The 22,844-nt window shown below is 44.8% G+C and overlaps 1 protein-coding gene across 5 annotated transcripts in view; it reads left to right on the forward strand.

Annotated features, from left to right (window-relative positions):
- Positions 1-215: 215 nt before the first annotated feature.
- PPM1K (protein phosphatase, Mg2+/Mn2+ dependent 1K) overlaps positions 216-22,844 on the forward strand; it is a 69,554-nt gene continuing 46,925 nt past the window's right edge. The window contains exons 1-5 of one of the 5 annotated variants that reach the window (XM_068128064.2): positions 216-308; positions 7,104-7,520; positions 7,634-7,830; positions 10,219-10,319; positions 14,263-14,428. In XM_068128064.2, the coding sequence (XP_067984165.2) occupies positions 240-308; positions 7,104-7,520; positions 7,634-7,830; positions 10,219-10,319; positions 14,263-14,428 (950 nt within the window). In that variant the 5' untranslated portion in view covers positions 216-239. Of the gene's footprint in view, positions 568-7,103; positions 7,521-7,633; positions 7,831-10,218; positions 10,320-14,262; positions 14,429-22,844 lie in introns of all 5 variants that reach the window. The other 4 variants (XM_068128065.2, XM_078784976.1, XM_068128066.2 and 1 more) reach the window with 4 other exon arrangements.

A 22,844-nucleotide genomic window follows, 5' to 3' on the forward strand; every position in this document is an offset into this window, starting at 1 on the left:
TCTGGCCTTATATATAGAGATGTTCCCATATGAACTCATGATTCATGTGAGGACGGAAAAGATAAGTAAATAAATTATAATAGGTGAGGATGGTGAGGGTGCGCTGTTGACAGGACGGACCTCTGGCACCAGTGGTCTCCTGGTGCGTTGCGACTCCTTGGACAAGTAGTCGATGTTATGGCATCTCCTTGTTCGCATTCCGATCGACCATGACGAACCTTTCAAACAGCGAAAATTTTATGCGTCATTACGTCAGTTCCGTAACCGTCATTGCGTCATTTCCACAACACGGCGGTCGGCGGTCCAAGGTTTGTGTTTAAGCAGAGGCGGTGCACGTTTCCTGTCAATGTTTGCACGTCCCGATTTCCCAATGAATGTGAGTGTCACGCTTCGAGGCGGACTGTGTCCACTAGGAGCCCTGGGTGCACGCAAACCATGTACGAATACCGAATGCGCAACTGTAAAGCCTGTGTGCTCTGATGGTGCCGGGGAACATGTTGGACGGCGGGTGGCGGCTCCCAGGGGGCAGGTCGGGACTCGGGAGTGCCCTGACCTGAGGGCCCAAGGGTATGCGGGAGAGACCGAGGGGTCCGTGTGTTGTGACGACACTTTTCGAAATTTGGAATCTCGTATTCCGTTAACGTTCGCGGGATATGTCGTTTGCTTTAATTAATGAATGCAGGAAGCTGTTGTCACTATTTAAACAGATTTGCAAAACTAGAACGTCACTCGGGAGAGAGCGTACCTCCACCTAGACCTCCACCTGGCTGACAGTTTACGTTTTGTATCCCACTGATAGGCCGGGTCTGGATTCAGGCCTGAACCAAAATTGAATCGGCTTGTTCTTGTCACTTATCCAACTCAATGAGTTACTCATCCACCTAGTTTGGTCATAACTCCTCCATAACTTTTTGATGTGTCGTGCTCACAGACAGGTGTGAAAACCTTACACGAGTACCTTACACGAGTCTTACAGTCTTACACGAGTCTTACGAAACCAAAATCTTAGGTCTTACACGAGCCTCGATCTTGTATAAAAATTGTGATCTGACATGAGATTTTCTTCCTTGCAGGGTCAACGTGTCATGTGTGTCTTGATCGTGTCATGTGCTTCAAAATTGTGATCTGACATGGTCTTATTCCTTGCAGGGTCAATGTGTCATGTGTGTCCTGATCGTGTCATGTGCTTCAAAATTGTGATCTGACATGAGGTCTTCTTCCATGCAGGGTCAACGTGTCATGTGTGTCCTGATCGTGTAATGTGCTTCAAAATTGTGATCTGACATGGTCTTATTCCTTGCAGGGTCAATGTGTCATGTGTGTCCTGATCATGTCATGTGCTTCAAAATTGTGATCTGACATGAGGTCTTATTCCTTGCAGGGTCAATGTATCATGGGTGTCCTGATCGTGTCATGTGCTTCAAAATTGTGATCTGACATGAGGTCTTCTTCCTTGCAGGGTCAACGTGTCATGTGTGTCCTGATAGTGTCATGTGCTTCAAAATTGTGATCTGACATGAAGTCTTCTTCCTTGCAGGGTCAACGTGTCATGAGCTTCAAAATTGTGATCTGATGTGGTCTTCTTCCATGCAGGGTCAACGTGTCATGTGTGTCCTGATAGTGGCATGTGCTACAAAATTGTGATCTGACATGGTCTTCTTCCTTGCAGAGTCAATGTGTCATGTGTGTCCTGATCATGTCATGTGCTTCAAATTTGTGATCTGACATGAGGTCTTATTCCTTGCAGGGTCAATGTATCATGGGTGTCCTGATCGTGTCATGTGCTTCAGAATTGTGATCTGACATGAGGTCTTCTTCCATGCAGGGTCAACGTGTCATGTGTGTCCTGATTGTGTCAGGTGCTTTAAAATTGTGATCTGACATGAGGTCTTCTTCCATGCAGGGTCAACGTGTCATGTGTGTCCTGATTGTGTCATGTGCTTCAAAATTGTGATCTGACATGAGGTCTTCTTCCTTGTAGGGTCAACGTGTCATGTGTGTCCTGATTGTGTCATGTGCTTTAAAATTGTGATCTGACATTAGGTCTTCTCCATGCATGGTCAACATGTCATGTGTGTCCTGATCGTGTCATGTGCTTCAAAATTGTGATCTGACATGGTCTTCTTCCTTGCAGGGTCAACGTGTCATGAGCTTCAAAATTGTGATCTGACATGAGGTCTTCTTCCATGCAGGGTCAATGTGTCATGTGTGTCCTGATCGTGTCATGTGCTTCAAAATTGTGATCTGACATGAAGTCTTCTTCCTTGCAGGGTCAACGTGTCATGAGCTTCAAAATTGTGATCTGACATGAGGTCTTCTTCCATGCAGGGTCAACGTGTCATGTGTGTCCTGATCGTGTCATGTGCTTCAAAATTGTGAATTGACATGAGGTCTTATTCCTTGCAGGGTCAATGTGTCATGTGTGTCCTGATCGTGTCATGTGCTTCAAAATTGTGATCTGACATGGTCTTCTTCCATGCAGGGTCAACGTGTCATGTGTGTCCTGATCGTGTCATGTACTTCAAAATTGTGATCTGACATGAGGTCTTATTCCTTGCAGGGTCAATGTGTCATGTGTGTCCTGATCGTGTCATGTGCTTCAAAATTGTGATCTGACGTGAAGTCTGCTTTCATGCAGGGTCAACGTGTCATGTGTGTCCTGATAGTGTCATTGCTTCAAAATTGTGATCTGCCATGAGTTCTTCTTCCTTGCAGGGTCAACGTGTCATGTGTGTCCTGATCATATCATGTGCTTCAAAATTGTGATCTGACATGAGATTTTCTTCCTTGCAGGGTCAACGTGTCATGTGTGTCCTGATCGTGTAATGTGCTTCAAAATTGTGATCTGACATGGTCTTATTCCTTGCAGGGTCAATGTGTCATGCGTGTCCTGATCGTGTCTTGTGCTTCAAAATTGTGATCTGACATGGTCTTCTTCCTTGCAGGGTCAACGTGTCATGTGTGTCCTGATCGCGTCATGTGCTTCAAAATTGTGAATTGACATGAGGTCTTATTCCTTGCAGGGTCAACGTGTCATGTGTGTCCTGATCGGGTCATTTGCTTCAAAATTATGATCTGACATGGTCTTATTCCTTGCAGGGTCAATGTGTCATGTGTGTCCTGATCGTGTCATGTGCTTCAAAATTGTGATCTGACATGAGGTCTTCTTCCATGCAGGGTCAACGTGTCATGTGTGTCCTGATCGTGTAATGTGCTTCAAAATTGTGATCTGACATGGTCTTATTCCTTGCAGGGTCAATGTGTCATGTATGTCCTGATCATGTCATGTGCTTCAAAATTGTGATCTGACATGAGGTCTTCTTCCTTGCAGGGTCAACGTGTCATGTGTGTCCTGATAGTGTCATGTGCTTCAAAATTGTGATCTGACATGAAGTCTTCTTCCTTGCAGGGTCAACGTGTCATGAGCTTCAAAATTGTGATCTGATGTGGTCTTCTTCCATGCAGGGTCAACGTGTCATGTGTGTCCTGATAGTGGCATGTGCTACAAAATTGTGATCTGACATGGTCTTCTTCCTTGCAGAGTCAATGTGTCATGTGTGTCCTGATCATGTCATGTGCTTCAAAATTGTGATCTGACATGAGGTCTTATTCCTTGCAGGGTCAATGTATCATGGGTGTCCTGATCGTGTCATGTGCTTCAGAATTGTGATCTGACATGAGGTCTTCTTCCTTGCAGGGTCAACGTGTCATGTGCTTCAAAATTGTGATCTGACATGAGGTCTTCTTCCATGCAGGGTCAACGTGTCATGTGTGTCCTGATTGTGTCAGCTGCTTTAAAATTGTGATCTGACATGAGGTCTTCTTCCATGCAGGGTCAACGTGTCATGTGTGTCCTGATTGTGTCATGTGTTTCAAAATTGTGATCTGACATGAGGTCTTCTTCCTTGTAGGGTCAACGTGTCATGTGTGTCCTGATTGTGTCATGTGCTTTAAAATTGTGATCTGACATTAGGTCTTCTCCATGCATGGTCAACATGTCATGTGTGTCCTGATCGTGTCATGTGCTTCAAAATTGTGATCTGACATGGTCTTCTTCCTTGCAGGGTCAACGTGTCATGAGCTTCAAAATTGTGATCTGACATGAGGTCTTCTTCCATGCAGGGTCAATGTGTCATGTGTGTCCTGATCGTGTCATGTGCTTCAAAATTGTGATCTGACATGAAGTCTTCTTCCTTGCAGGGTCAACGTGTCATGAGCTTCAAAATTGTGATCTGACATGAGGTCTTCTTCCATGCAGGGTCAACGTGTCATGTGTGTCCTGATCGCGTCATGTGCTTCAAAATTGTGAATTGACATGAGGTCTTATTCCTTGCAGGGTCAATGTGTCATGTGTGTCCTGATTGTGTCATGTGCTTCAAAATTGTGATCTGACATGGTCTTCTTCCATGCAGGGTCAACGTGTCATGTGTGTCCTGATCGTGTCATGTACTTCAAAATTGTGATCTGACATGAGGTCTTATTCCTTGCAGGGTCAATGTGTCATGTGTGTCCTGATCGTGTCATGTGCTTCAAAATTGTGATCTGACGTGAAGTCTGCTTTCATGCAGGGTCAACGTGTCATGTGTGTCCTGATAGTGTCATTGCTTCAAAATTGTGATCTGCCATGAGTTCTTCTTCCTTGCAGGGTCAACGTGTCATGTGTGTCCTGATCATATCATGTGCTTCAAAATTGTGATCTGACATGAGATTTTCTTCCTTGCAGGGTCAACGTGTCATGTGTGTCCTGATCGTGTAATGTGCTTCAAAATTGTGATCTGACATGGTCTTATTCCTTGCAGGGTCAATGTGTCATGCGTGTCCTGATCGTGTCATGTGCTTCAAAATTGTGATCTGACGTGGTCTTCTTCCATGCAGGGTCAACGTGTCATGTGTGTCCTGATAGTGGCATGTGCTACAAAATTGTGATCTGACATGAAGTCTTCTTCCTTGCAGAGTCAATGTGTCATGTGTGTCCTGATCATGTCATGTGCTTCAAAATTGTGATCTGACATGAGGTCTTATTCCTTGCAGGGTCAATGTATCATGGGTGTCCTGATCGTGTCATTGCTTCAAAATTGTGATCTGACGTGAAGTCTGCTTTCATGCAGGGTCAACGTGTCATGTGTGTCCTGATAGTGTCATTGCTTCAAAATTGTGATCTGCCATGAGTTCTTCTTCCTTGCAGGGTCAACGTGTCATGTGTGTCCTGATCATATCATGTGCTTCAAAATTGTGATCTGACATGAGATTTTCTTCCTTGCAGGGTCAACGTGTCATGTGTGTCCTGATTGTGTCAGGTGCTTTAAAATTGTGATCTGACATGAGGTCTTCTTCCATGCAGGGTCAACGTGTCATGTGTGTCCTGATTGTGTCATGTGCTTCAAAATTGTGATCTGACATGAGGTCTTCTTCCTTGTAGGGTCAACGTGTCATTTGCTTCAAAATTGTGATCTGACATGAGGTCTTATTCCTTGCAGGGTCAATGTGTCATGTGTGTCCTGATTGTGTCATGTGCTTCAAAATTGTGATCTGACATGGTCTTCTTCCATGCAGGGTCAACGTGTCATGTGTGTCCTGATCGTGTCATGTACTTCAAAATTGTGATCTGACATGAGGTCTTATTCCTTGCAGGGTCAATGTGTCATGTGTGTCCTGATCGTGTCATGTGCTTCAAAATTGTGATCTGACGTGAAGTCTGCTTTCATGCAGGGTCAACGTGTCATGTGTGTCCTGATAGTGTCATTGCTTCAAAATTGTGATCTGCCATGAGTTCTTCTTCCTTGCAGGGTCAACGTGTCATGTGTGTCCTGATCATATCATGTGCTTCAAAATTGTGATCTGACATGAGATTTTCTTCCTTGCAGGGTCAACGTGTCATGTGTGTCCTGATCGTGTAATGTGCTTCAAAATTGTGATCTGACATGGTCTTATTCCTTGCAGGGTCAATGTGTCATGCGTGTCCTGATCGTGTCATGTGCTTCAAAATTGTGATCTGACGTGGTCTTCTTCCATGCAGGGTCAACGTGTCATGTGTGTCCTGATAGTGGCATGTGCTACAAAATTGTGATCTGACATGAAGTCTTCTTCCTTGCAGAGTCAATGTGTCATGTGTGTCCTGATCATGTCATGTGCTTCAAAATTGTGATCTGACATGAGGTCTTATTCCTTGCAGGGTCAATGTATCATGGGTGTCCTGATCGTGTCATTGCTTCAAAATTGTGATCTGACGTGAAGTCTGCTTTCATGCAGGGTCAACGTGTCATGTGTGTCCTGATAGTGTCATTGCTTCAAAATTGTGATCTGCCATGAGTTCTTCTTCCTTGCAGGGTCAACGTGTCATGTGTGTCCTGATCATATCATGTGCTTCAAAATTGTGATCTGACATGAGATTTTCTTCCTTGCAGGGTCAACGTGTCATGTGTGTCCTGATTGTGTCAGGTGCTTTAAAATTGTGATCTGACATGAGGTCTTCTTCCATGCAGGGTCAACGTGTCATGTGTGTCCTGATTGTGTCATGTGCTTCAAAATTGTGATCTGACATGAGGTCTTCTTCCTTGTAGGGTCAACGTGTCATTTGCTTCAAAATTGTGATCTGACATGAGGTCTTCTTCCATGCAGGGTCAACGTGTCATGTGTGTCCTGATCGTGTCATGTGCTTCAAAATTGTGATCTGACATGAGGTCTTCTTCCATGCAGGGTCAACGTGTCATGTGTGTCCTGATCGTGTCATGTGCTTCAAAATTGTGATCTGACATGGTCTTATTCCTTGCAGGGTCAATGTGTCATGTGTGTCCTGATCGTGTCATGTGTGTCCTGATTGTGTCATGTGCTTCAAAATTGTGATCTGACATGGTCTTCTTCCTTGCAGAATCAACGTGTGATGTGTGTCCTGATCGTGTCATGTGCTTCAAAATTGTGATCTGACATGAGGTCTTCTTCCATGCAGGGTCAACGTGTCATGTGTGTCCTGATCGTGTCATGTGCTTCAAAATTGTGATCTGATATGAGGTCTTATTCCTTGCAGGGTCAATGTATCATGGGTTGTCCTGATCGTGTCATGTGCTTCAAAATTGTGATCTGACATGAGGTCTTCTTCCTTGCAGGGTCAACGTGTCATGTGTGTCCTGCCATGGAAAGGTCCCCGGATAGGACAACGGATCACGCGCTTCGGTGTACACGTGACCACCTGTGGCGCGTCCAGGCTGAGGCCCTCTTTGAGCAGTGGGACACGGACCGCCGTGGACCAGAGCAGGAGGTGCCATGTTATCTGGGAACGCCATGGTTGGGGTCGAGCGACGCAAGAGTACCTGCCTGCGTTTGCCGAGGCCTCTTTGCTCAACAAGGTGGTGAAGCAGATTCCCGCCACTTTTATGACGTCTGCGTTATGCTGTAAGCGTGACGTCACTCGAACTGAGAAAATGAAAAACGATAATCAGGAAGGACAATCTGGACCCTGGGATCGTTTTGGCATCTGGGATCATCGCATCGATGAGCCAATCCTTTTGCCCCCGAGTATCAAGGTACGCATACCTCGATCCGAGTCCGATGATGTTGAAAATGCTCGCGCACTCGCTCGTCATCATTTTCCAACGTTGTCGTCTGATTTTGTCTTGTTCTTGTCCTTGTCCCCCAGTACGGCAAACTCATTCCGAAGGTGAGCCTGTCCAGGATTGGCATGGCCAGTCGGCTCGGTCGGCGGAAGGAGAACGAAGATCGCTGGGATCTCGGTGAACTCGTGCAGGGTTCCATATTGTATTTTGCCATCTTTGACGGACACGGTGGATCTGCCGCGGCAGACTTCTGTTCCAGGAACATGCAGAAGTACCTCGAGTACGTGTCGAAATCCCTCGTTGTTCTGTACCCCAACTTTAGGGGTGCACATGCTCGTGAAGTTTGGAGGGGTTCATTTGTACCTTGGGTAAACTTCAATGTACCTTTTCCTCTCCAGAGTGTAATACGTATCAACCGGAAGTATAGGCCGCCATTTTTTTTTCTTTTCTTTTTTTCCTAACATACAAACGTCACTGCTTAGTTATTCCAGAATTCGTCGGGAGAAGGGCGGCTAAGGGAAGCATAGCTAAGGAAATGTTGGGGGAAAGGTCGGAGGTAACGTTTTTACCAATTTGTGGATGTGATGGTTCAATGGCCTCCAAGGTATTCCTTCACGTCCATTATAGCCCACCTTCAGGATGTTTGCACCTGCATTAAAAGGTAAGTAAACCGATAAAGCGAAGCTGAAGTAGTGGTCAATAAGGTAGATTGAGTCGATAGTGCCGATGCCTGAAGCTTGAGTTCTATTTCCCTTTTACGGCATTTATCTCGGAATCTTCTTCTTCTTTTTCCACGCAAGTTGAAGGGACCGTGTTTTTGTCCCCCGTCGCACAGCGGAGCGAAATGGGGACTATGGTTTTCCCTTCCGTCCGTGTGTCCGTCCGTCCGTCCGTCCATGCGTGCGTGCGTGCGTAAGCGAAGGACCGCATTCGAATTTGGTGTGTGGGTGCAACCCACGTCAAAATCCAATATGGCCGCCGCCATGTATGTCTGATGCCATGTATGTCTGAACCTTGTGAGCTAAATATCTTGAAAAATAAGCGAAGTACAAACTTCTAATTTTGTGTGTGGGTGTATCTAGGCATACGGAAGAACGCTATTGAAAATTGGGTCGCCACGTTAAAATCCAAGATGGCGGCCACCATATATATGTCTGAACATTGTGAGCGAAATATCTTGAAAAATAAGCGAGGTACCAACTTCTAATCTGGTGTGTGGGTGTATCTCGGCATAAGGAAGAACGCTCTTTAAAATTGGGTCGCTACGTCAAAATCCAAGATGGCCGGCGCCATGTACGTCTGAACCTTGTGAGATGAATATCCTGAAAAATAAGCGAAGTACCAACTTCGAATCTGGTGTGTGGGTGTATCTCGGCATAAGGAAGAACGCTATTGAAAATTGGGTCGCCACGTCAAAATCCAAGATGGCCGCCGCCATGTATGTCTGAACCTTGAGATGAATATCTTGAAAAATAAGTGAAGTACCAACTTCTAATTTGGTGTGTGGGTGTATCTCGGCACAAGGAAGAACGCTATTGAAAATTGGGTCGCCACGTCAAAATCCAAGATGGCCGCCACCATATATATGTCTGAACCTTGTGAGCGAAATATCTTGAAAAATAAGCGAAGTACCAACTTCTAATCTGGTGTGTGGGTGTATCTAGGCACAAGGAAGATCGCTATTGAGAATTGGGTCGCCACATAAAAATCCAAGATGGCCGCCGCCATGTATGTCTGAACCTTGTAAGCGGAATATCTTGAAAAATAAGCGAAGTACCAACTTCTAATCTGGTGTGTGGGTGTATCTAGGCATAAGGAAGAACGCTATTGAAAATTGGGTCGCCACGTCAAAATCCAAGATGGCCGCCTCCATGTATGTCTGAACCTTGTGAGCGAAATATCATATCATAGCATGTTTTCTGCGTCTTCCACTTTGTCAACTCACATCACTTCCCCGACGGGGGACCTTGGCGTAACGCTTGTTAGGTTTCCATGCCATGACAAGTTTCACATCGATCGGTGAAGCGGTTTCGGAGAAGGGACCGTAAGTCCCACGAGACATCGTGCGATGACGACGTAGGTAGGCCTACTGCGGCTTGTAATTTGTGGGTCGGGCGTAGTGCTCGACATGTCGCTGCACAAACACACCTGATTATATAGGCCTTGGTCGCACCAGCCTGGAACGTCGATTCCTGTTTGTTTTGCGTAAAGCAGACACGCACCTCTGCGCAGCAACTGCTTGTTTGTTATGGTTTTTTCCAGTTTATTACCGTTAATTTTTTTTCCAAGACACAGGGAAGAGCCGTCATGCACCTTCGCAGACACGCTTTGATATCACATGTAGAGACAGCAGACAGACAACATCTGACTGCGTCGGACAAACACGCCAGTCGGCTTTGTAGGATGTTACTTCCCGGGGCAGCCGGGGTGTCTGGCCCCATCTGTTGGCACTTTTCTCTCCATAAACAGCGGGGAATTTTTTAGGGAGAAAGGTTGGCAGCTGTTTGATTTTGCATTTTTGAATTGCCTAAAGGATTTTCTAAAACCGATACACCTATCGTTACGCACAGCGCATGCAATTGCCTAAACCCTCACCACCTCCCTGATGTGATGTGATCCTGTATGATGTCCTGTATGATGATTAATTTGATTGTTTGTCTGGATTCAGGATCGAACTGGAGAAGGAACAAAACCTGCAGACCGCCCTGCATAACGCCTTCCTGGAAGCTGACAGACATTTTGTAGGACAAGCCCAGGCTTCAGGCAATGGTGAGAGGCAGGTGGTTAGGAGCGCTTTGATATCACCATGTGGTGTGCGTATCATCCGGTTGTTCGAGCTTTGTCACAGTAAGATGTCGTGGATATCACATTGGAGCTTGTCTGTGGTTCCTGTGATGTATTTTGAACTCTGCTCCGCTCCCCTCCTACCACCTCTTGATCCCCATTCCCACCCCCCCACCCCCTCCCACTATCCCATAATACCATAGTAATATCAATCTCAGCAGTTTAAGGTTGGTTTCATACGATTGATCATTTTAACATCTTTTCGTCAGCAAAACTTAAATAACTAGAGCGACTGTGTCGCCAATATGCCCCCTTGTAGGCCCTGCCCGTGAAAATGGGTAGGTGTCCTCGTTGACTGTCCTAAAAATAAACGAGTTTGATTTAAATTCCTTCAGCTGTTCTCAATTATCACATTTTAACCAGCCATGACAGGTTTCACATCGATCGGTGAAGCGGTTTCGGAGAAGGTTTTTTTTTTAAATATCGGCTTTCACGCTAATATGGCTGCCAAACCTCGTGATATATGACATCAAAAATGTACACTCTGCATATGTATGGGTAGGGGATCACGTTTGGGAAATTTCATGTTGATCGGATAAGGTTCGTTTTTCGATCCAATATGGCTGCCAAACCACGTGACCTATGACGTCACAAATATCATAAAAACATTCTACATGGGTGTCACTCCTACTCTAAAAGATCTGTCTCAATCAGACATGTGGTTGCTGAGAAAAACGAGGTTTAACCCGTACAGACGGACGGACGGACGGACAGACAACCCAAAAACATAATGCCTCCGGTCACCTTTGGGGGCGGAGGCATGCAAATCTTTATTTTTACCTGTAGTTATTTCATTTGTTAATTACTTTATTATTCTCCTGTCCAATCCCGACGACCTTGTCTGGTGTTGTACGTTTGTTTTGCACCGTTTTCGGTGCAGAAGCTCTGAGAAAGTGCCCTTAAGGTTTTTTTTTTTCTTTTTTTCTTGTAAACAAGATCGAGCCTCGTCAAAGAGCTAACATTAATCACACAAAAAATCAAACAGACACATAAAACATATAATAAGGGGGGCGGTAGACAAGATGGGGAGAGAGGGGGAAGCACACAAACACAACATTTGAGAGCAGGGATATCGGATGATCTGAGGGAGGGAGAGGGCTTGGGGGGAGGTGAGAGAAGTATAAAACACATGGACACTGCAAGGACTTCCAGGAAAGAAGTTGAAATTTCAAAAAAGTGGATCTGGGGTGAATTAGCGGGGGTAGAAAAGATCAAGGCTTTGGATGGAGGAAGACAAGAGATGGTGATGAACAGCTGTTTTAAAGACCTGGAGGGAGGAGTGGGATTGAAGAGAGTGAGGGAGTTTGTTCCAGAGGCGGGAGAAAAGAGGAGTGAAGGTGAGCAGAGAGTCTTGATTTTGGTAGTTTAACCATAAGAGGATTGCTGGCAGATCTTGTCGAACCTGTAGGAATATTTGGGGGACAGAGCACAGAGAGAGCTGGGGGAGCAAGGCCGGAGAGGAGTTGGTAGAAGACAAAAAGACCACCAACCCGTCTGCGGTGAGTGAGTGAAAGGCCCTCGGAGTTAGCTTCATCACGGGAGATTCCAATGATTCTGGAAGCATTGGTTTCAACAGCGTGAAGCCGAGCTAGGTGTGAGGCAGGAGCACCGACCCAGAGGGGGGAACAGTATTCCATTGAGCTGTGGATGAAAGCCTTGTATGTGGTGAGGAGCTCAGGTGTCCCAAGGAAGGACTTCGCACGATGGAGGATGCCCAGTCGGTGACTGGCTTTGGAGGCCAGCTTGGAAATGTGGTTTTCCCAGGAAAGATCATGGCAGATAGTGAGACACAAAAGCTTGAGTGACAGAACTTCTTCAAGAGGATTGTTCAGAAAGTAGATGGGAGGGTTGTCCAGTCAGTCTTTTCGGAGAGACATAGTAAGAGTGTTAAATTTGTCAGGATTGAAAGACATGTTCCACTTGTTTGACCAGTCTGTGATTTTGTCCAGGTCTGCAGAGAGTTAGGTGGCTGCAGACTGCCGATCTGAGGGATGAGGAATGGAGCGGCAGAGAGTGGAGTCATCAGCAAAGACATAGAGAGGATTTTCCAGAGAGTCGGAGAGATCATTGATGAAGACCAGAAAAAGCACAGAGCCCAGAACACTGCCTTGAGGAACTCCAGCCTGAACAGGAAGGGGAGATGAGAGAAATCCATTCAGGGCCACACGTTGACGATGACCCGAGAGGAAGTCCGCAAGCCATGCGTGGAGATTTCCATGGATACCATAGGAGGAGAGTTTGGTGAGCAAAGCGGGGGACCGTATCGAAGGCACATGATATGTCAAGGGAGACGGCTCTGATTTCCTGTTTGGCATTGAGGACCTCCATCCATTGTTGAGACAGCAGAAGCAGAATGTCCAGAATCGAATGACCTGGTCTATCCAAATTGATGATCTGAGATCAAGCCATTGGAGAAGAGGAAGGATTTGATATCAGAAGCAATGATAGATTCCATGACTTTGCTGATAATTGGGAGCAGGCTGATTGGTCTGCAGTTGCAAGGATCTGTTTTTGCACCTTTTTTGTGTAAAGCGTTAATGTTTTCTGATTTCCAAGATGCTGGCAGATGACCTTGAGCAAAAGAGAGGGTGAAGAGAACAGAGAGAGGGTAAGATAGAGCGGCAGAGCATGATTTTAGCACCTGTGGGCTGATGCTGTCTGGTCCAGTTGCAGAATCAGAGTCGAGGTTTGACAAAAGTTCTCCACCTTGTCAGGAGAGAAGGACACAGAGTCCAGGAGCAGCTGGGTTCGACTGGGTGAGGTGGATACAGAGAGAGACGGGTTTGGGACACAAGATTTTGAGGCAAACACAGAGTTGAGGCATTCGGCTTTGTCACGTGCGGAGTTTGATGTGTAGCCGTTTGAGGTAAGGGAGGGGATGGAGGGGGAACAAACACCAGAAACGGATTTGACCACATGCCACCAGGATTTGGAGGAAGGAGACATGTTTGAGAGTTCAGTCTTGAGTTTGGAGAGATAGTGCTTCCTAGCTCTCCTGAGGGTAGACACGCACTTGTTCCGAGCTTGGTGGAAAGAACTGAGATTTCCTTCAGTTGGAGTAGCGTTCCATGAGGCAAAGGCAAGTTGTTTCCGGGCAACTGCCTCACCACATGATTCAGTGTACCATGGACGGGAGGAAGGGTATGACAACTGAAGACGAGATGGGATAAATCTGTGCATGAGAGAGAGCAGTTTACTTTAGAAGAATTCCCAGGAAGAATTGATGTCAGAGGCAGGAGAAATGGGAGACCAGTCCAGATGATCGATGGCTCCTTGAAGACCGTGCCAGTTGGCCTGGGTGAAATGCCAGGCTCGTCGACGCTGAGGAGGCTCTCTGAGAATGGCCGGAGAGATATTTAAAAAAAAATTTTTAAAGATAAAAAAAAGATATAAAAAATATAAGAGATATAAAAATCATAGGTTAGGCAAAAATCAAGCTTGAAAGATGTGCCTGCATCATCTTGTGGTACCTCATCCCTATAAAAGCAAACCTCCCGTGATTCGTGAGGTGAGACCTTCTTGGGACGGGTTCGACATCTTCAGGTGCCACTTGGTGGGCTACAAGCGTGGTCGCAGTTTAGTAAAAGGCGCCTCCATTGTCTTTAAAACGATGACACTGGTGTTGCCCCGGGTTGGTGGAGGAGGAGACAGGTTTGTACCCTTTGTCCTTTGTTTTCTCGTTGTTTTCTAATCATTCTCTTTTGTGCCATTTGTAAACAAAACAAAAACACCAGTGATAAATATGCTCTTCAACATTGACAACTTTTTGCTTGTTGTCTATTTTGGCCGAAGATGTACAAAATCGAAGCGGGTGTTTGTCCATTGCCTCGTACCGTTTGCCCTCAGTCTGTGTCGTTCTGTTTTGCAGAAGCATGGCAGGCCTCCGGCTCAACGGCCACGGTCGCTTTGCTCAGGGACGGTGTAGAGCTTGCAGTGGCCAGTGCAGGTGACAGTCGCGCCATCCTGTGTCGTCGTGGTGATGCGACGAGACTCACCGAGGATCATACACCCGATAGGAAGGATGAGGAAGAGAGGTGAGTGTTGTCTGGATTATCCATCAGGAGCAGGAACTGAGGGTGGGGGAAATTCGGAGGATGCTTTGAACACAAGAGAAATATTAGGTTAACTGGTTAACTCATGGTTAACTGGTTAAATGATGGTTAACTACCCATCATTCTTTCCTGGAAGTCCTTGCAGTGTCCATGTGGTTTTTTTTACCTCTCCCACCCCCCCCCCCCCTTCCCACACCTTCTCTCCCCAAGCCCTCTCCCTCCCACAGATCTCTCGATGTCCCTGCTCTCAAATGTTGTGTTTGTGTCTATGTGTCGGTTTGTGTCGGTTTGACTTTTTGTGTGATTAATGTTAGCTCTTTCACGAGCCTCGACCTTGTATACAAAAAAAGAAGGTTTTCAGGACACATTTGGGGGAACGCGGGGTTTTTGGGGAAACGTGGAACTGGATGAGAGCTTTTTTTTTTGAACGAACCAGTCGTTTTTGATCGAGGGCACATTTTCCCTGTTTTCCGAATGTGGATAGCGACTGAGGCGAGTGGCGCGTTGTGGTGTCACGCAACCCTTACATAACTGCGTGACTATGGCCACCCAAAGAAGGGGAGGAAGTGCGGAGCAGGGCACGGCGTGTTTGCAGAACGAACTGGGATGCGGAGGAATGTGCTCGAGTTCGCAAAAATTCTACCTCCCGAAGAGGAATGCCACGGGAGCGTTATTTCACAAGGCTAGCCACAGGAATGTGCAGCAATTCCTCCCCCGAGAGTGCAAAGGTCCCAAGGTGTCCAAGCAATGTGCGCTTGTAATGCAACAATGCGAGTCGGAATGGAGGCTATAGAGGTGGGTTGATTTTTAGAGCAGGTAACCAGGTATGGCTGGTAGGATTATGAAAGATCGCTGATGGTTCTGGCATTGTTATAAAATTAACACTTGAGTCTCATGTTAACCCTGGTGGTGGAGAGGTAAGGGAGGTAACCAGGGGTCATCCTTATATTTTAACGTTTTCCCCTCAACTCTACCATGGTAGGAGAGAGGTAGTGGAGGTAACTCGGGGTCAGCCTTGTATTTTTTCCCCCCATCATATCTACCATGGTAGGGAAGGTAACTAGGGGTCATGCTTGTTTGTTTGCTTTATTCCCTCATCATCTCTACCATGGTAAGGAAGGCAACTAGGGGTCATCCTTGTTTGTTTGTTTTTCCCCTCATCATCTCTACCATGGTAAGGGAGGTAACTCGGGGTCATCCTTGTTTATTTGCTTTTCCCCTCATCATATCTACCATGGTAAGGGAGGTAACTCGGGGTCATCCTTGTTTATTTGCTTTTCCCCTCATCATCTCTACCATGGTAAGGGAGGTATGTAGGGGTCATCCTTGTTTATTTGCTTTTCCCCTCATCATATCTACCATGGTAAGGGAGGTAACTCGGGGTCATCCTTGTTTATTTGCCTTTCCCCTCATCATCTCTACCATGGTAAGGAAGGCAACTAGGGGTCATCATTGTTTGTTTGTTTTATTCCCTCATAATCTCTACCATGGTAAGGAAGGCAACTAGGGGTCATCCTTGTTTGTTTGTTTTTCCCCTCATCATCTCTACCATGGTAAGGGAGGTAACTCGGGGTCATCCTTGTTTGTTTGTTTTATTCCCTCATCATCTCTACCATGGTAAGGAAGGCAACTAGGGGTCATCCTTGTTTGTTTGTTTTATTCCCTCATCATCTCTACCATGGTAAGGAAGGTAACTAGGGGTCATCCTTGTTTGTTTGTTTTATTCCCTCATCATCTCTACCATGGTAAGGAAGGCAACTAGGGGTCATCCTTGTTTGTTTGTTTTTCCCCTCATCATCTCTACCATGGTAAGGGAGGTAACTCGGGGTCATCCTTGTTTATTTGCTTTTCCCCTCATCATATCTACCATGGTAAGGAAGGTAACTAGGGGTCATCCTTGTTTGCTTGCTTTTCCCCTCATATCTACCATAGTAAGGAAGGTAACTAGGGATCCTCCTTGTTTGCTTGCTTTTCCCCTCATCATATCTACCATGGTAAGGAAGGTAACTCAGGGTCATCCTTGTTTGCTTGCTTTTCCCCTCATAATATATACCATGGTAAGGAAGGTAACTCGGGGTCATCCTTGTTTGCTTGCTTTTCCCCTCATCATATCTACCATGGTAAGGCAGGTAACTCGGGGTCATCCTTGTTTGCTTGCTTTTCCCCTCATCACATATACCATGGTAAGGAAGGTAACTAGGGGTCATCCTTGTTTGCTTGCTTTTCCCCTCATCATATCTACCATGGTAAGGGAGGTATGTAGGGGTCATCCTTGTTTGTTTGCTTTTCCCCTCATCATATCTACCATGGTAAGGAAGGAAACTAGGGGTCATCCTTGTTTGCTTGTTTTTCCCCTCATATCTACCATGGTAAGGGAGGTAACTAGGGGTCATCCTTGTTTATTTGCTTTTCCACTCATCATATCTACCATAGTGGGGGAGGTAGGGGAGGTACTTGAGGTCATCGTTGTATTTTTACCTTCTTTTCTCATCATTTCTACCATCGTAGGGAAGCAGTAACTCAGGGTCATCATTGTATTTTTACTTTCTTTTCTCATCATCTCTACCATCGTAGGGAAGCAGTAACTTGGGGTCATCATTGTATTTTTACTTTCTTTTCTCATCATTTTTACCATCGTCGGGAAGCAGTAACTAGGGGTCATCATTGTATTTTTACTTTCTTTTCTCATCATTTTTACCATCGTCGGGAAGCAGTAACTCGGGGTCATCATTGTATTTTTACTTTCTTTTCTCATCATTTTTACCATCGTAGGGAAGCAGTAACTAAGGGTCATCATTGTATTTTTACTTTCTTTTCTCATCATTTTTACCATCGTAGGGAAGCAGTAACTAGGGGTCATCGTTGTATTTTTACTTTCTTTTCTCATCATTTCTACCATCGTAGGGAAGCAGTAACTTGGGGTCATCATTGTATTTTTACTTTCTTTTCTCATCATTTTTACCATCGTAGGGAAGCAGTAACTAGGGGTCATCGTTGTATTTTTACTTTCTTTTCTCATCATTTCTGCCATCGTAGGGAAGCAGTAACTTGGGGTCATCATTGTATTTTTACTTTCTTTTCTCATCATTTTTACCATCGTAGGGAAGCAGTAACTAGGGGTCATCGTTGTATTTTTACTTTCTTTTCTCATCATTTCTACCATCGTAGGGAAGCAGTAACTCAGGGTCATCATTGTATTTTTACTTTCTTTTCTCATCATTTTTACCATCGTCGGGAAGCAGTAACTCAGGGTCATCGTTGTATTTTTACTTTCTCCCCTCATCATCTCTACCATCGTCGGGAAGCAGTAACTAGGGGTCATCATTGTATTTTTACTTTCTTTTCTCATCATTTTTACCATCGTCGGGAAGCAGTAACTCAGGGTCATCGTTGTATTTTTACTTTCTCCCCTCATCATCTCTACCATCGTCGGGAAGCAGTAACTAGGGGTCATCGTTGTATTTTTACTTTCTCCCCTCATCATTTTTACCATCGTCGGGAAGCAGTAACTAGGGGTCATCGTTGTATTTTTACTTTCTCCCCTCATCATCTCCACCATCGTCGGGAAGCAGTAACTAGGGGTCATCGTTGTATTTTTACTTTCTCCCCTCATCATTTCTACCATCGTCGGGAAGCAGTAACTCGGGGTCATCGTTGTATTTTTACTTTCTCCCCTCATCATTTCTACCATCGTCGGGAAGCAGTAACTAGGGGTCATCGTTGTATTTTTACTTTCTCCCCTCATCATCTCCACCATCGTCGGGAAGCAGTAACTAGGGGTCATCGTTGTATTTTTACTTTCTCCCCTCATCATTTCTACCATCGTCGGGAAGCAGTAACTAGGGGTCATCGTTGTATTTTTACTTTCTCCCCTCATCATCTCCACCATCGTCGGGAAGCAGTAACTAGGGGTCATCGTTGTATTTTTACTTTTTCCCCTCATCATCTCCACCATCGTCGGGAAGCAGTAACTAGGGGTCATCGTTGTATTTTTACTTTCTCCCCTCATCATTTCTACCATCGTCGGGAAGCAGTAACTCGGGGTCATCGTTGTATTTTTACTTTCTTTTCTCATCATTTCTACCATCGTCGGGAAGCAGTAACTCGGGGTCATCATTGTATTTTTACTTTCTTTTCTCATCATTTTTACCATCGTCGGGAAGCAGTAACTTGGGGTCATCATTGTATTTTTACTTTCTTTTCTCATCATTTTTACCATCGTCGGGAAGCAGTAACTAGGGGTCATCATTGTATTTTTACTTTCTTTTCTCATCATTTTTACCATCGTCGGGAAGCAGTAACTCGGGGTCATCATTGTATTTTTACTTTCTTTTCTCATCATTTTTACCATCGTAGGGAAGCAGTAACTAAGGGTCATCATTGTATTTTTACTTTCTTTTCTCATCATTTTTACCATCGTAGGGAAGCAGTAACTAGGGGTCATCGTTGTATTTTTACTTTCTTTTCTCATCATTTCTACCATCGTAGGGAAGCAGTAACTCGGGGTCATCGTTGTATTTTTACTTTCTCCCCTCATCATCTCTACCATCGTCGGGAAGCAGTAACTCGGGGTCATCGTTGTATTTTTACTTTCTTTTCTCATCATTTCTACCATCGTAGGGAAGCAGTAACTCGGGGTCATCGTTGTATTTTTACTTTCTTTTCTCATCATTTCTACCATCGTCGGGAAGCAGTAACTCGGGGTCATCGTTGTATTTTTACTTTCTTTTCTCATCATTTTTACCATCGTAGGGAAGCAGTAACTAGGGGTCATCGTTGTATTTTTACTTCCTCCCCTCATCATCTCTACCATCGTCGGGAAGCAGTAACTAGGGGTCATCGTTGTATTTTTACTTTCTCCCCTCATCATCTCTACCATCGTCTGGAAGCAGTAACTAGGGGTCATCGTTGTATTTTTACTTTCTCCCCTCATCATCTCTACCATCGTCGGGAAGCAGTAACTCGGGGTCATCGTTGTATTTTTACTTTCTCCCCTCATCATCTCTACCATCGTAGGGAAGCAGTAACTCGGGGTCATCGTTGTATTTTTACTTTCTTTTCTCATCATTTCTACCATCGTAGGGAAGCAGTAACTCGGGGTCATCGTTGTATTTTTACTTTCTCCCCTCATCATTTCTACCATCGTAGGGAAGCAGTAACTCGGGGTCATCGTTGTATTTTTACTTTCTCCCCTCATCATTTCTACCATCGTAGGGAAGCAGTAACTAGGGGTCATCGTTGTATTTTTACTTTCTCCCCTCATCATTTCTACCATCGTAGGGAAGCAGTAACTCGGGGTCATCGTTGTATTTTTACTTTCTCCCCTCATCATCTCTAACATCGTCGGGAAGCAGTAACTCGGGGTCATCGTTGTATTTTTACTTTCTTTTCTCATCATCTCTACCATCGTAGGGAAGCAGTAACTCGGGGTCATCGTTGTATTTTTACTTTATCCCCTCATCATCTCTACCATCGTAGGGAAGCAGTAACTCGGGGTCATCGTTGTATTTTTACTTTCTCCCCTCATCATTTTTACCATCGTAGGGAAGCAGTAACTCAGGGTCATCGTTGTATTTTTACTTTCTCCCCTCATCATTTTTACCATCGTCGGGAAGCAGTAACTTGGGGTCATCGTTGTATTTTTACTTTCTCCCCTCATCATTTCTACCATCGTAGGGAAGCAGTAACTAGGGGTCATCGTTGTATTTTTACTTTCTCCCCTCATCATTTCTACCATCGTAGGGAAGCAGTAACTCGGGGTCATCGTTGTATTTTTACTTTCTTTTCTCATCATCTCTACCATCGTAGGGAAGCAGTAACTCGGGGTCATCGTTGTATTTTTACTTTCTCCCCTCATCATCTCTACCATCGTAGGGAAGCAGTAACTCGGGGTCATCGTTGTATTTTTACTTTCTCCCCTCATCATTTTTACCATCGTAGGGAAGCAGTAACTCGGGGTCATCGTTGTATTTTTACTTTCTCCCCTCATCATTTTTACCATCGTCGGGAAGCAGTAACTTGGGGTCATCGTTGTATTTTTACTTTCTCCCCTCATCATTTTTACCATCGTAGGGAAGCAGTAACTTGGGGTCATTGTTGTATTTTTACTTTCTCCCCTCATCATTTTTACCATCGTCGGGAAACAGTAACTCGGGGTCATCGTTGTATTTTTACTTTCTCCCCTCATCATCTCTACCATCGTAGGGAAGCAGTAACTAGGGGTCATCGTTGTATTTTTACTTTCTCCCCTCATCATTTCTACCATCGTAGGGAAGCAGTAACTTGGGGTCATCGTTGTATTTTTACTTTCTTTTCTCATCATTTTTACCATCGTAGGGAAGCAGTAACTCGGGGTCATCGTTGTATTTTTACTTTCTCCCCTCATCATTTTTACCATCGTAGGGAAGCAGTAACTTGGGGTCATCGTTGTATTTTTACTTTCTTTTCTCATCATTTTTACCATCGTAGGGAAGCAGTAACTTGGGGTCATCGTTGTATTTTTACTTTCTCCCCTCATCATTTTTACCATCGTAGGGAAGCAGTAACTTGGGGTCATCGTTGTATTTTTACTTTCTTTTCTCATCATTTTTACCATCGTAGGGAAGCAGTAACTTGGGGTCATCGTTGTATTTTTACTTTCTCCCCTCATCATTTTTACCATCGTAGGGAAGCAGTAACTTGGGGTCATCGTTGTATTTTTACTTTCTCCCCTCATCATCTCTACCATCGTAGGGAAGCAGTAACTCGGGGTCATTGTTGTATTTTTACTTTCCCCCCTCATCATTTTTACCATCGTAGGGAAGCAGTAACTTGGGGTCATCGTTGTATTTTTACTTTCTCCCCTCATCATCTCTACCATCGTAGGGAAGCAGTAACTCGGGGTCATTGTTGTATTTTTACTTTCTTTTCTCATCATTTCTACCATCGTAGGGAAGCAGTAACTCGGGGTCATTGTTGTATTTTTACTTTCTTTTCTCATCATCTCTACCATCGTAGGGAAGCAGTAACTCGGGGTCATTGTTGTATTTTTACTTTCCCCCCTCATCATTTTTACCATCGTAGGGAAGCAGTAACTTGGGGTCATTATTGTATTTTTACTTTCCCCCCTCATCATTTTTACCATCGTAGGGAAGCAGTAACTTGGGGTCATCGTTGTATTTTTACTTTCTCCCCTCATCATCTCTACCATCGTAGGGAAGCAGTAACTTGGGGTCATTGTTGTATTTTTACTTTCTTTTCTCATCATCTCTACCATCGTAGGGAAGCAGTAACTCGGGGTCATCGTTGTATTTTTACTTTCTTTTCTCATCATCTCTACCATCGTAGGGAAGCAGTAACTCGGGGTCATTGTTGTATTTTTACTTTCTCCCCTCATCATTTTTACCATCGTCGGGAAGCAGTAACTAGGGGTCATCGTTGTATTTTTACTTTCTTTTGTCATCATCTCTACCATCGTCGGGAAGCAGTAACTAGGGGTCATCATTGTATTTTTACTTTCTCCCCTCATCATTTCTACCATCGTAGGGAAGCAGTAACTCGGGGTCATCGTTGTATTTTTACTTTCTTTGCTCATCATCTCTACCATCGTCGGGAAGCAGTAACTCGGGGTCATCGTTGTATTTTTAGTTTCTTTTCTCATCATCTCTACCATCGTAGGGAAGCAGTAACTCGGGGTCATCGTTGTATTTTTACTTTCTTTTCTCATCATCTCTACCATCGTAGGGAAGCAGTAACTCGGGGTCATCGTTGTATTTTTACTTTCTCCCCTCATCATCTCTACCATCGTAGGGAAGCAGTAACTCGGGGTCATCGTTGTATTTTTACTTTCTTTTCTCATCATTTCTACCATCGTCGGGAAGCAGTAACTCGGGGTCATCGTTGTATTTTTACTTTCTCCCCTCATCATCGCTACCATCGTCGGGAAGCAGTAACTCGGGGTCATCGTTGTATTTTTACTTTCTTTTCTCATCATTTTTACCATCGTCGGGAAGCAGTAACTCGGGGTCATCGTTGTATTTTTACTTTCTCCCCTCATCATTTCTACCATCGTAGGGAAGCAGTAACTAAGGGTCATCGTTGTATTTTTACTTTCTTTTCTCATCATTTCTACCATTGTCGGGAAGCAGTAACTTGGGGTCATTGTTGTATTTTTACTTTCCCCCCTCATCATCTCTACCATCGTAGGGAAGCAGTAACTAAGGGTCATCGTTGTATTTTTACTTTCTTTTCTCATCATTTCTACCATTGTCGGGAAGCAGTAACTCGGGGTCATCGTTGTATTTTTACTTTCCCCCCTCATCATCTCTACCATCGTCGGGAAGCAGTAACTTGGGGTCATTGTTGTATTTTTACTTTCTTTTCTCATCATTTCTACCATCGTCGGGAAGCAGTAACTAGG

Source organism: Myxine glutinosa, chromosome 9, assembly GCF_964187855.1.
Source record: "Myxine glutinosa chromosome 9, kmMyxGlut1.1, whole genome shotgun sequence".
NCBI classification, from domain to species: domain Eukaryota; kingdom Metazoa; phylum Chordata; class Myxini; order Myxiniformes; family Myxinidae; genus Myxine; species Myxine glutinosa.